A 14,839-nucleotide genomic window follows, 5' to 3' on the forward strand; every position below is an offset into this window, starting at 1 on the left:
CTTGATGGAAACCTTTTACAATGGCCTGGACCCATCAACGCGAGCAGTTGCCGACTCCTCCGCAGAAGGAGGATTAATGAATAAGTCATATACGGAAGCAAAGAACATATTGGATCGCATATCGTGATATTCTGACGAATGGACTGATAATGGGCTTGAGGTAAGATGTCTGGATCCAGAAAGAGTAGAAAGGGCCGATGTGCCAACGGACACAATAAGCGCATTGGTCGAGCAAATGACCACGATGACATCGCTCCTCCAGACGGTGGCTAATCAGTAGAAAACTCTTTCCCAAGGAACAACGCAAGTTAATGCGGTGACTTATATGACCGCTATGGATTGCACTCAATGGGGAGAGGTACATCCACTAGACGTCTGCCCATGGGATCCACAACTCGTATATGTTGTTTATGATGAATCATGGGGCAATAACCACAACCTTGGTTGGGGGGGTCACCCAATTTTTAGTTTAGGTGAGAACCTCAATCATGAGGGCCATAGTTTCTATCGATTTAGTTATCAAGAGGATCGAGGCAATCCTCTGGTTTTCACTACCCCGGACTGCAGACCAAGTCATTCTCAAGGTATGCAACCATGTGACCAATTGTTCGCATATGATACCTCTTGTAGCACCTCGTCTCTAGAGACATCATTAAAGCATTATATTGAAAAGAGCGAGGCGATGCATCAATCGCAAGTTGACTCTCTCAAAGAATTAGAAGACCAGATAGATCAGCTTGCGAGGGAATTAAAGAAGAAAACGCCTAGTATACAACAAGGAAGTTCAGGAACGTTAGGGTAAAAAGGAAAAGAACAATGTCATGCAATGACATTGCGGAACGGCAGAACAACAGCCCCCATTATACCAAAGGTACCAGACGCAGTAACAACACTAGAGGAATTAACTATTGATGATGACCAGTTACAGAATAACGGAAGCAACCCCAATTCAAAAGCAAGATTATCTACAAAAGATGAAACTTCTCAAGACTTGAATTCTTAATCAATGTAACCTCCGATCAATGACACACATCAAGCACAAGACCTCACCAAGTAGCAAGGCGAGCAACAAACACGACGGGATCCTCCACCTTTCTCATCCAGGCGAAAAAAGAAAGACGATAGTAAGCAGTTTCAGAGGTTCCTGGATGTTCTTCGATAGCTACATATTAACATTCCCTTAATAGAGGCATTAGAGCAGATGTCGAGCTATGTGAAATTTCTCAAGGATATTCTCACAACAAGAGAAAGATTGGGGAAAATGAAACAGTTGCATTAACATATGAGTATAGCGCTTTGTTTCAAAACAATCTCTCTGCTAAAATGAAGGATCTGAGGACTTCTACATTACCCTGGACCATAGGAGGGAAGATGGTCGGAAACGCACTGTGTGATTTAGGGACGAGCATAAATTTGATGCCCTTGTCAATTTTTAAGAAGTTGGACATCGGCGAAGCCAGGCCAACCCCGATCACATTACAGCTAGCCGATAGATCAATAAAGCTTCCGGAGGGCAAGATAGAAGATGTTCTTATGCAGGTGGACAAGTTTATCTTCCTTGCAGATTTTGTTATATTGGATTATGAGGTAGATAGAGAAATTCCTATCATCCTGGGTCGCCCATTTCTCGCCACAGGGCGAGCATTGATTGATGTGCAGAAAGGGGAATTGACCATCCAGGTCGTTGATCAAGAAGTAAAGTTCAATGTACTCAATGCGTTGAAGTACCCAGAAGATATAGAGAACTGCCAATATATCAAAGAACTGCGGGGAGAACAGTGGCACGAACCTCTGAAGGAAATGGAGGAGGTAGATTTGGAAGGCGGCGCAATATTGGAGGAGGACTGCGCTGCAATTCATGTTAAATCTAATTTCGAACCGCTCAAGTTATCTGAATAAACATCGCAGCAAATTAAGCCATCTTTAGAAGAGCCACGTGTGTTAGAGTTAAAGTCGTTGCCGGTGCACTTAAAGTATGCTTACTTAGGGAGTAACGACACGTTACTAGTTATTATTTCTACATCATTGAGTAAGGAGAAAGAAGATGCTCTCATACGGATCCTAAGATGAACGAGAGGATTTAGTCTCTGTAATGCACCAGCACCTTCTAACGTTGCATGATGGCAATATTTTCAAATTACTTAGAGGATTTAGTCGAGGTATTCATGGATGATTTCTCAGTCTTCGGCAGTAATTATGACGCTTGTTTGATTAATCTCGAAAAAGTCTTGAAGAGATGCGTGGCTACAAATCTTGTCCTGAACTGGGAGAAATGCCACTTTATGGTGAAAAAAGGAATAGTTCTGGGTCACAAAATCTCCAAGGCAGGATTGGAAGTCGATCAGGCAAAAATCGATGCAATTTCCAAATTACCCCCACCTGTGAATGTGAAGACACTTAGGAGCTTTCTGGGACATGCGGGATTTTATAGAAGATTTATTCGCAACTTTTCCCAGATCGCAAGACCCTTAAGTGCGCTTCTAGAAGCTGACCGCGAGTATAATTTTGATGACGATTGCACCAAGGCATTTAACACCTTGAAAGAGGCACTAATCTCGGCACCAATTTTGATTGCGCCTAATTGGACGCACCCATTTGCATTAATGTGTGATGCTAGCGGATATGCTGTGGGTGCAATTTTGAGTCAGCGTAGGGAAAAATTGTTGCATCCTATTTATTATGCGAGCAAAACACTGAATGACGCGCAGAAGAACTATACGACCACAAAAAAGGAAATGCTCGCAGTAGTATTTGCACTAGAGAAGTTCGGACAATACTTAATCGAAACAAAAGTGGTGGTATATACGAATCATTTTGCGATCAAATATCTAATGACGAAGAAGGATGCAAAACCAAGGTTGATATGGTGGGTGTTGCTTCTACAAGAGTTTGACCTAGAAATCAAAGACCGGAAGGGCACCGAGTACCAAGTCGCAGATCATTTGTTAAGATTGGAAAATTGCGAGGTTCAAGGGACAAAAAGATATTGAAGAAAGATTCCCCGATGAGCTACTAATGGCAGTAGACGTTATTGTTCACTGGTATGTGGACATAATAAACTTCATAGCTTGCGGTCAAGTACCAGATGATTATACATACCAGTAGAAGAAGAAGCTAAGACATGACGCAAAATTTTATTTCTGGGATGATCCATTCCTATATCGACAAGGACCTGATCATATAATACATCGATGCATTCCTAAGCATGAAGCCAAGCACATTTTAGAGCTCTGTCATGAGTCTCCATACGGAGGACATTTTGGGGGGCAAAGGACTGCAGCAAAAGTCTTACAGTGCGGCTACTTTTGGCCAACTCTGTTCAAGGATGCCTATGCCCATGTTGTGCAATGTGACAGGTGTCAAAGGACAGGGAATATGTCTAAAAGAAATGAAATGCCATTGACGTCAATCTTAGAAGTTGAATTATTCGATGTTTAGGAAATTGACTTCATGGGCCCGTTTCCACCATCTGAAGATCATCTATATATTCTGGTTGCGGTTGATTATGTATCCAAATGGGTTAAGGCCATCGCATGTGCTAAGAATGATGCAGCCACTATGGCGAAGTTTCTGAAGAAAAACATTTTCGCTCGATATGGGACGCCACGAGCTTTAATCAACGATGAAGGTTCTCATTTTCAACAGCATAATTGCTAACCTGTTGACTAAATTCAACGTCAGCCATTGAGTTGCAATTGCTTATCACCCACAGACTAATGGGCAGGCAAAAATTTCTAACAGAGAGATCAAAACTATCTTGGAGAAGGTAGTTAATATTGCCATAAGGGATTGGTCACCCAAGCTTGATGAAGCACTATGGGCTTACAGGACAACCTACAAAACACCAATCGGCATGTCTCCGTACGCCTTGGTCTTCGGGAAAGCTTGTCATCTGCTACTTGAGTTGGAACATAAGGCAATGTGGGCATGCAAGAAGCTGAGGTTTGATTTAGCCAGTGCGGGGAAAGTCTGGAAGCTGCAATTGAATCAACTAGTCGAATGACGAAGGGATGCCTATGAAAATGCCAAGATATACAAAAAGAAAACGAAGAAATGGCACGACGACCGCATCAATGACCGGACATTCACCGAAGGTCAACAGGTATTGTTATTTAATGCACATTTATGACTGTTCCCAGGAAAGTTGAAGTCTCGCTGGTCGAGGCCATTTCGAATCAAGACAATCTTTCCTCACGGCGCAGTGGAATTAACAACTTTAGACGGAAATAGCACATTCAAAGTCAATGGTCAGCTGATCAAGCCCTACTATGGAGGCGACTTCGATCGACACATGGATACCATTGACTTGGGCAAGCAAGATTAGACCGCTTGCAGGGAAAGCGATTGCAGTAACTTAAGAACTTCTTTCAATCGACCTTCCTATCTATGTTTACTTGCTTTCTTTATCGCTTTCTTTGACAGTTTTCTTAATTCCGTAATTATTGTGTAGTAGGATTAGTCTTTAATGTTTTGGCAATTTAATTTCGCATAGGTTTCCATACTTTAAACGTAGTAGTGACGATCGTATAATTTTGTGAATGTTGAGATAAATTACCGCAAGGTATTTTTTACCTACATTTTTTATGAATTATGAAGAGAGGAAAATAAACTGGTATGAAACGTGAGAATGGGTGTAGTAAGTGGAAATAAGAGAAGATATGCGTCTAGTACACCCAAATGCATTGCGGTGAGGGGTGTGTTGTGCAGCATACGTCCTTTGCCCGACCTTAGTTAAATGCACCATGTTGAGGTACCCTCCAGTAATGTGTTTAGGTAAGGGGCGTGCTGCGGGGATGTATGCGTGTTGCCCGTCCTTGGCAAAAAGGTATCTGTGTTTATTGGAAGCATAGTGTGAATTTTAAATCATGCACTCTTCTTTTATTTTGTAAGTTAATCAAATTCTTTGACTCTTATACAGGCAATAGAAATTTTTTTGTAATGCGTTCATTTGTATGATATTCGCATACTTTGTTAATAGTCAATACAATCAGAGTACATAATTCACTATACTCTTTGTCTGTGCCTTTTCCTTTATCTTCCTTTATCTTCCTTTGATAATCTTTGCTATATTCTTCCTCTTTTATTTTTACGATCTTCATTGCGTTGCTATGATGTATTATGTGTTACACTTAGAAACATTTCCCATACTTAGTAAAGTCTGACTAACACTTAGTTAACTCTTAGTTTAGCAGTACTTTATCTTTTTTCTTTCAAAGTTCTGCTCAAACCTTCTTTTTGAAATTTTCTTCTAAGTGTTTGTCTAGTCTGTCCAAACAACGCAATGAGGACCTTGCTCATCTTTAAATTTGGGGGTGGGGAAGGTCTGAGCAGATGAGATCAGAAATATACAGTATTTAAGAAAATGCATCCATTTACAAATAAAAAAAAAACAAAAACAAAACAAGAAGGAAAAAATAATTTTATGCAAAACTCCAATGTCAGCGCAAGGGAAAATTTCAAAACTGTTCCCAGCCTGATAAGAGTTTAGTTGTGAAAAGAGTCTGCTCGTAGTTGGATGTTCGTATGACACCAAGCCAAAACGAAGGTGGGTTTCCAACAACAACGTAGTATGAATCAAAAAGAGAAAAATAAAAGAATGCAAGGGACAACTCCTCTAATTATCATGAGTTAAAGTTGAAACTGGCACACAATTGCAGTTGGATGTTCGCATGACACCCGTGGGGACAAGCCAAAACGAAGAGTGTAGCCATGACCGACTGTCTCTAAGTGAATAAATGACGCAGAGTATTGCTCACCGCATATAAATACATCAAGTTGCTTTGATAAGGAAAAGATAAACATTCTATTTTGGAAAACTAGAAAAATGTCTTTGAGCAGAATTTTGTTACATAGAAGAATAAAGTAGGGCTTGCTAAGAATTAGCAAGGATAGAAGGAAAGTGCGATGCCAGGTAATGTGCATAAGTGTAACATTCGGAGCAACCAATCATCACATAAATATAGGATAGGAATGGAGCATGATTGCCTTGGTAGAAGATATGCTTGAGGACAAGCATATATCTAAATTTGGGGGTGTGATAACTTGTAGAAATATAAGTTATTTATGTCACCTTATCTAGATATTGTGGCCAAAAGTTAGTAATTATGCGCCAATTATATGAAAATTAGCCTAGTATGAAAATAATTATAAATGTTTGCGACTACACCCACTAACGCCAAAAAGATGGAAGACAAGCTGAACTTTACTCTGTTTTGCAGGAGACCAAGTCACCACTTGCGCTCAAGGCTCATGATAGACTAATTAACGCATTTTTGTCACATTGCGCCCGTTGATCAATCATGAAAAGACGATTACCGCAGTGACGATGCAATGTGATAGTCGGTCTAGAGCTATGCTTCAACCGCATGCGGTAATAAACAAACACCGCATGCGAACCTATGATCGAAAGATGCAACTGAGCAACGCAAAAGCGGAGGATTAAGACACGCACAACTAACAGTTGTGCATAATTGATGGTCTGATTACATGACAGAAGGAATAATGTCCCTCCATCTTCGAAATTACCATAACAATCAAGTGGGGACCACAAGGCCGGAGTCAAAGATCTGCACCTATAAATACTCCATTGATGTTAGAGAAAAGGTATGCTATTTGATACTATGCTAAGTGCTGCAAGATTTTAGAGAGAAAAGGTTGAATTGAATACTTAAGAGAAGAAATCCGGGAAGAAAACGAGATAAGGCCGAGAGGTGAATCTCAGATCCGTCCTGCCATACACCCGATTGAATCTCTATGCAAAGAGCCATGCTACTGGTGGAGCAAGCCTGAGAGGGAAGCTCTTTCTGCCATCGAAACCATCCTATTCGGCAAGCAAATCTCCATCAAATCTGTGCCAAGACATTGGCACTTGTTTGTATCTGTTCTATCTCTCTTTCACTCTGTATTTCATGTTTTGTTTATCTCTTCATTCACACATCATGTATCAAACTCTTAGTAGAAATATTAAATGTTTCGATAGATTTCATTTACCATTTTCTGTCTATTTCCGTTCACCCATTAGTCACTTTCTTCATGATGTCTTCTTAATCTCTTGATGAGCAATATGAATCACTAAGAACTTTATCTGTATTAAAGTTATAAAATACGTTTGGCTAAAGCATGCTAGACGACATCTTCACCTGTGAGAGCAGAAGTGAAGATGTCATTCTGATATATCGAGAGAAGGTCAGAAGAGTGCGTTAACTAAAGTAAGTAGTAATTCCAGACATGGAAGCAACCTTGCGTTCATTATGTTAATCTCTGTTTCACCACAGACATGTGGGAACGCGACCGATCGCTGAGAGGTGTACGCCAAGAGAAGAGTGGAACAGTATTTGTACCTTCAATCCAATTAAGAACTTGCGTTGTTTGTATTATTTGTCTTTCTCTTTCTATTCTGTCCACAAGACTTGTCGCCGCATCCCACGTCTGTGCACAACTTTCACAGCCAGCCTTAATCCCAGCATCTTGTACATGAAGTCTGTATCTTGTAACATCTAGCTTAGGTTTATTATATTTTTATGTTTTATCACATCTTTACTGCTTTCCTTTATTTTATCGCAATTTACATACTTGTACAAACTCATTTTTAAAAGATTGAAAACCTGGTCGCATATACCATGAACATACCGCAATAACCTAAACCATTTTCCCGTGTTCGACCTAGAATCACATCGAGAAACTTGTGGTGGAATTACACTTGGTTCCATCGTAAGGAAACTTGTGACAATGCATGGCATACTACGTGAACACCTATAATTAACGTATAAATAGAAGTAGTATCGCATCATTGTGAGCACTTATATCATACATCCCATAAACGTTACAATCGGCCGCCAGGAAGACAGAATCCTAAGCCGGTTGGACAACCCCTTGGTTTACCACTGGCATCGCGTTATCGTTATTGTCCGCCATGTTGGCTGCCTTCTTTCGCCGAATTCTGTTCTGACGTACCCTTACGTGGAAAGTTCACTCGATCTCAGGGTCAACTACGAATTCCGATTCAGCACCAGGACTCATAAACCGTCAGGCTGCTCTCCACGTTGAACACACTCAAACACTAGAACAGCCAGTACAATGAGATCTGTCGTGTAAAATACCAAAAACACACTCAAACAATAAACCGTTAGCCATAGTCCCTGGCAACGACGCCATAAGCTTGTAACACATTTGGATGGATGATATAAATTGCTCACAATGATGCGATACTACGTCTAATTATGCGTTAATTATGGATGTTCATGTAGTATGCCATGCGTTGTCACAAGTTTCCTTATAATGGAACCAAGTGTAATTCCACCACAAGTTTCTCGGTATGATCCGAGGTCGAACACAGGGAATGGTTTAGGTTATTGCGGTACGTTCATGATACATGCGACCAGGTTTTCAATCTTTAAAAGTGTATTTGTACAAGAATATAAATTGCAATAAAATAAAGGAAAGCAGTAAAGATGCGATAAAAAACATAAAAAGACAGTAAACCTAAACTAGATGATACAAGATACATACTACATATACAAGATGTTGGGATTAAGGCTGGTTGTGAAAGTTATGCAAAAACATGGGATGTGGCGACAAGTCTTATGAACAGAATAGAAAGAGAAAGACAAATAATATAAACAACGCAAGTTCTTAATTGGATTGAAGGTACAAATACTGTTCCGCTCTTCTCTTGGCGTATACCTCTCAGTGATCAGTCGCGCTCCCACATGTCTGTGGTGAAACAGAGACTAACGTAATGAACGCAAGGTTGCTTCCATGTCTGGAAGTACTACTCGCTTTAGTTAATGCATTCTCCTGACCTTCTCTCGATAGATCAGAATGACACCTTCACTTCTGCTCTCACAGGTGAAGATATCGTCTAGCATGCTTTAGCTAAACGTATTTTATATCTTTAATACAGATTAAGTTCTTAGTGATTCATATTACTTATCAGAGGATTAAGAAGATATCATGGAGAAAGTGATTGGTAGGTGAACGAAAATAGAAAAAAAATGGTAAATGGAATTTATCGAAACATTTAATATTTCTACTAAGCGTTTGATACATGGTGTGTGAATGAAGAGATAAAGAAAACATGAATTACACAATGAAAGAGAGATAAAACAGATACAAATAGTGCAAATGTCTTGACACAGATTTCATGGAGATCTGCTTGCCGAATATGATGGATTTGATGGTGGGAAGAGCTTCCCTCTCAGGCTTGCTCTACCGGTAGCAGGGATCTTTGCACAGAGCTTCTGATCGAGTGTTTAGCAGGTTGGATCTGAGATTCACCTCTCGGCCTTATTTCGTCTTATTCTTGGATTTCTTCTCTTAAGCACCCAGCTCAACCTTCTCTCTACAATCTAGCAGCACTTAGCCCTGTATCAAGTAGCATATTTTTCTCTGAAATCAATGGGGTATTTATAGGTGCAAATCTTTGACTCTGGCCTTGTGGTCCTCACTCATGGTTATGGTAATTCCGAAGATGGAGGGATATTATTCCTTCTGTTATGCAATCAGATCATCAATTCTACACAACCGTTAGTTGTATACGTGTCTCATTCCTCCGCTCTTGCGTTGCTCAGCTGCATTTTTCAATCATAGGTTCGCATGCGATATTTGTTTTTATTATCGCATGCGGTTGAAACACAGCTCTCGGATCGACTGTTGCATTGCGCCGCCATTGCGGTATTCATCTCTTCATTGTTGGTTGATGAGCGCAATGTGATAGAGATGCGTTGATTAGTCTCTCGTGAGCCTTGAGCGCAAGCGGTGACTTGGTCTCCTGCAAAACAGAGTAAAGTTCGGCTTGTTTTCTATCTTTTTGGTGTTAGTGGGTGTAATTGTAAACATTTATAATTATTGCAATACTAGGCTAATTTTCATACAATTGACGCATAATTACTAACTTTTGGCCGCAATATCTAGATAAGGTGACATAAATAACTTGTATTTTTACAAGTTATCAGAATGCTTGAGGACAAGCATTGTTCAAATTTGGGGGTGGTGATAACTTGTAGAAATACAAGTTATTTTTGCTCTTAAGTTGGAACAACTAAGGTTTTTAATGATAAATTCTCCTCATTTTTAGAAGAAACACATGGATTTATTCAAACATAAGCAAACTCATGCAAAAGAAGTTTTATTACTAAATATCACGGCACTAACGCATTGTATTGTAGGATCTTTACAAAATGCTAACGCATAATCAAGAAGGTGCCACAGGGAAATGCATCGGAGGGAGTTTAACATAGAGAAGATTCATTGATCCATGCTGAATGTGTCACATCACCATTTGCAAGTATGGGCACCTGCAACAAGCGGCGTCTGAAAAGCTCCCGAGAGTCAGACGGCTGACCAGGGCATGGACTTTAATGTTGACAAGGGTATGGACTTTAATGCTGCCCATTCACCAAGTGGACATGACCAACGCCTATAAATAGATGAAGTCCCTACAGAGTTCGTAGGGAGGAAATTATCCAGTTCAGAAATTATCAAGATCCTTACTCTCTGTAATTAGTGTAGTCGTAGTTTAAGCTGTGCTGTGGTACCAGGACAATTGGAAGGGTTGAGAACCACCACCACCGCCGGTCAGGGAGCGAAGAAAGCCAAGCTTGAGAAAGACAATTCGTCCTTTTCCTATACAAGTGATTGTACACAACAGAATTGAGCCAAAGAGATACAAGAGATTGTACTCTGCGGCTTGACTCAGTTCATTTCATCTCATTTATCACTTTTGTTTCATTTGATTGAATATTGTTTTTGTAAAGGCAATTTGCTTCTTTATAAAATTCATATATTTGATCCATCACATTTTTTGCCATTGTTTATTTCTTGTTCATGTTGAATGCATTTATACTTTATGCAAAATCTCATTTCGAACGCTTAAGCCGACTTGATCAATTGGTAAAAGCATCTTTAACTTAGATTATTCGAGAGAATAACTAAGCTGCATCAAGTAGAATGCCTAATACAGCTAGAGATAGACTTACTGGTGTCTATTGCATTCTGTGGTAGACGCATGCATCTTAGAGATAGGTTTTGCTTGTTATTCGTATTGAGAAGTGTTGAATAAAGTCTAACGCATAAACAAAAGATAAGCAAATCATCCCATCTCATCCACATTACATTCTTGTTTGTGTACATTCATCTTAGACCGACGCATCCACTCACATTAAACTCTATTTTCGTATGATCCATCACTCACGACTCAACTATTTTGTATCATCTTGCACAGGCACAACACTTAGTGTAAATAACACATTTCTCTTCATATATTTAGGAAAACCCCTACAATAGATACAACGCAAGGTCTGCGTTTGTTTAACTGAATCCCTGAGTTCGACCCTGGACTTGCCAAGAGCCTAAATTAGATTTTATATTTGGGTCTGGTTTAGGAAAACTTGAACATCATTAGAAGAAGTGTTGTGCGGTCTGTTGCATCTATCTAACGCACTAACGCGTTACAAATACTTAAACGCATCAAAGCATCAACGCATCACTTATACTTATAACTTATTCTTCCAATTTATTTTATACAATACACTGCTAGAGCGAATCACGATAGCAACGAACAACCTATAAATAGCTTCTGCAATTCCATTGAAAGATATACGAGAATACAGGAATACTTGAGACTTGATACTTGAGTATTGGAATACATAGAAACGTGTATACTGATCTGAGGGAGAGACTGGTCTGAAGCGATTTCCAGAGAAGATCTAGGAAGAATAAAGAGACAAAGCCCAGAGATAAGTCTCCAGGCAAGGAATCCTTTCAATCCTCGCCGTCGAAGTTCTGTATGAAGATCACTTCTACTAGAAGAGCAAGCCTGAGAGGGAAGCTCTCCTCTTCATCCATTCCACACGCCGGCAAGCAAAACCTCCGTCCAGATTTGTGTCAAGACGTTGACACTCTTATGTATTTGTTTCTATCTCTTTTTCATCACTTGTACTCATTTTCTTTACTCTATCATTCACACCATGTATCAGACGCTTAATCTTAGTATTAATTGTTATGATCATTTCCATTATCATCCCTCTGTCTATTTCCGTTCATCCATGATTCACTTTCTCCATGATGTTTTCTTAATTCCTTGGGTAATTAGTAAGAATTAAGTAAGTAAATTAAATTGTGTTAAGGAAATAATTGTGTTTGGCTAAAGCATGTTAGATGGCATCTTCACCTATGAGAGCAGAAATGAAGATGTTATTCCGCCTATCGAGAGAAGGTTGGAAAAATGCGTTAACTAAAGCGAGAAGTACTTCCAGAGATGAAAGCAACCTTGCGTTCATCACGTTCATCCCTATTTCACCATAGAGATATGGGAATGCAACCGATCACTGAGAGGTGTACGCCAAGGGAAAGCAGAACCTTAGTTATATCTTTAATGCAATTAACAAACTTGCGATGTTTTTACTATTTATTTTTCCTATTTCTGATTCATCCATAAAGACTTGTCATCGCATACCACGATCCTTTGTATAAACTTCACAGTCAGTCTCGAACTCAGTATCATGTATCATGTACCTTGTATCTTGTATCACATTAGTTTAGGATTTACCTTTTAATGCACTTTTATTTTATCAACGCAATTTATGTTTATCGCAATTTAAATTCACGTACAAACCAAATCTTTTATTAATTGTAAAACCGGTTGCATGTATCACAAAAGTAACACATTAATGAAAACAATCCCTGTGTTCGACCTTGGATTATTCTGAAAAACTTGCATTGGAATTATACTTGGTTTCAGCGCAAGGAAACTTGTGACATGCATTACTCTATAGCATACTACAAGCATATAGTCAACAATGCATATTTAGAAGTAGTATCACATAAAATGTGCATGAGCAATAACACAACATAACATTCCATCTTTGTCACCAAGTTTATGTTTTTAACGCATATACTTGTTCATTCATTCATATTCATGTTTGTTCATATGCTGTAAGATATAAAAATAGCGTTACAATGTTACCCAAAGAGAGGGTATTTGCTTGATTTCTGATAGACATAAGGGCATTTTTGCTGCAATTAATAATGAAGAAATTGGTTAAAGTGAACCTAGAGTGTACTATCGATATTGTCTTCGCCATGTTGCCAGTAATTTCAATACGAAATACAAATCAAAGCAACTAAAAAATTTGGTGTTTAAGTCAGGAAATCAACACCAAAGGCGCAAGTTCATTCAGTTCATGAAATAATTGAAACAATTGCACTCTGAATGTCTTGAATATTTTTCAGACATTGACTTGGAAAAATAGACTCAGTCACACGACAATGGGTACCGTTATAGGTGGATGACAAGCAATGCAGCTGAATGCATGAATGGTGTTTTCAAAGGTGCTATAATGTTACCAATTACTTATTTGGTTAGGCTAACATTCAATCGCACAATACTGTATTTTAAACGTCGGAGACAAAAAATCAGTGAAGCACTGATTGTGGGGACATGTATACAGAATATGCCCTAAAAAAACTTAAGAGGTGGGAAAAACGGGCATTTGCACCTACAGCGACATCTATTGACAGGGAAAGTCAAACTTTTGAAGTACAAACTGGCATAAGTATGATTTCTCCCTATAAAGGACAACACACCCAAGTTTTGAACTTGAAAGAAGGAACATGTTCTTGCAATAAGTGACAGCCATTCAAAATTTCATGCTCTCGTGTAATTGCAGTTTGTAATTACATGCGTATGACATACATACCACTTATTGATGAATGCTACAAATTGTCCAATTTCAAGCATTGTTATGAAGGTCGCTTCCATCCAATTCAACACCCAGATTATTGGCCAGAACTGTCATTTATAGAAGTTCATCCAAATGCGGACTTACTAAGAGAACAAGGTCGACCAAAAAGTATGTGCATTCATAATGAAATAGATTGGAGAGAGGCAAGCCAAAAAATGCGATGTACAATTTGCAAGAGAGAATGACATAATAGGCGCACTTGTCCATAACATACATTAGGTGTTTCATCTTCGGATCATTAAGTGTATTTTTTTTTACTTGTATTTTTTTTATGTAATTGTATATTTTATGTACTTATATTTTTCATGTAATCGTATCTTATATGTACTTATACTTTTTATGTAACTGTTTCATTTTATGTAATTGTATATTTTATGTACTTGTATTTTTTATGTAATGAATTTATTTTATGTAATTATATCTTTTTATGTATCTTTTATGTCATGGATTTTATTATGCAATGTAATTTGAACTTCTTAGGTAATGGAGCTTGGTTCTTTTAAGTACAATTATACCAACAAAATACGCACGGTTCACAATCAGTATGGGATAGTTCTTCCACTGTAGTGTTGAGTTGTCAGAGAAGGGAGGCAACTACATAGTATACTATCCCATTTGATCACTGCATTATTCCCTATGTTCAGCAGGCAAGTTTTCTTGGGGTTGCACAAATTGGTTTTATCTAGCTTGATTGACACCTTATTACTGCTCTAGTTGAGCATTGGAGACCAGAAACCCACCATTTTCACCTGCCTAGTGGGGAATGTACGATTACGCTGCAGAATGTTGCCATACAATTTGGGTTACGAGTGGATGGGTAACCATTAACAGGTTCACCACAGTATGACTAGAATAACGTTTGTGAAGAGCTCTTAGGCATTCTACCAGAGGATCTGAAAGGATCAAGATTGAGTATCCCCTGGTTGGCGTCCCAATTTCCAGAATTACCTCCCGATGTCAACAACATCAGCGTACGAAGGTATGCACGAGCATACATTATGCAGCTTATTGGAGGATTTTTGTTTGCTGACAAGTCAAATACTTTAGTACATCTCATGTTCCTCCCACTATTGTCTGATTTCAAGTATGCTGGTACG

General features: G+C 38.9%; 1 protein-coding gene across 1 annotated transcript; it reads left to right on the plus strand.

The window, feature by feature from the left end:
- Positions 1 to 1,323: 1,323 nt before the first annotated feature.
- LOC120073423 (uncharacterized) lies at positions 1,324 to 1,899 on the plus strand. Its single transcript, XM_039026275.1, has one exon. The coding sequence runs from the start codon at positions 1,324 to 1,326 to the stop codon at positions 1,897 to 1,899; it is 576 nt and encodes a 191-aa protein (XP_038882203.1).
- The last annotated feature ends 12,940 nt before the right edge of the window (positions 1,900 to 14,839 follow it).

This window comes from Benincasa hispida, chromosome 3 (genome assembly GCF_027475165.1).
Source record: "Benincasa hispida cultivar pf3 chromosome 3, pf3_genome.v1.1, whole genome shotgun sequence".
NCBI classification, from domain to species: Eukaryota; Viridiplantae; Streptophyta; class Magnoliopsida; order Cucurbitales; family Cucurbitaceae; genus Benincasa; species Benincasa hispida.

What these genes read in the sequence shown, in the direction of transcription:
- LOC120073423 (XM_039026275.1), top strand. Translation starts at nt 1,324, where the DNA reads ATGAAGGATCTGAGGACTTCTACATTACCCTGGACCATAGGAGGGAAG.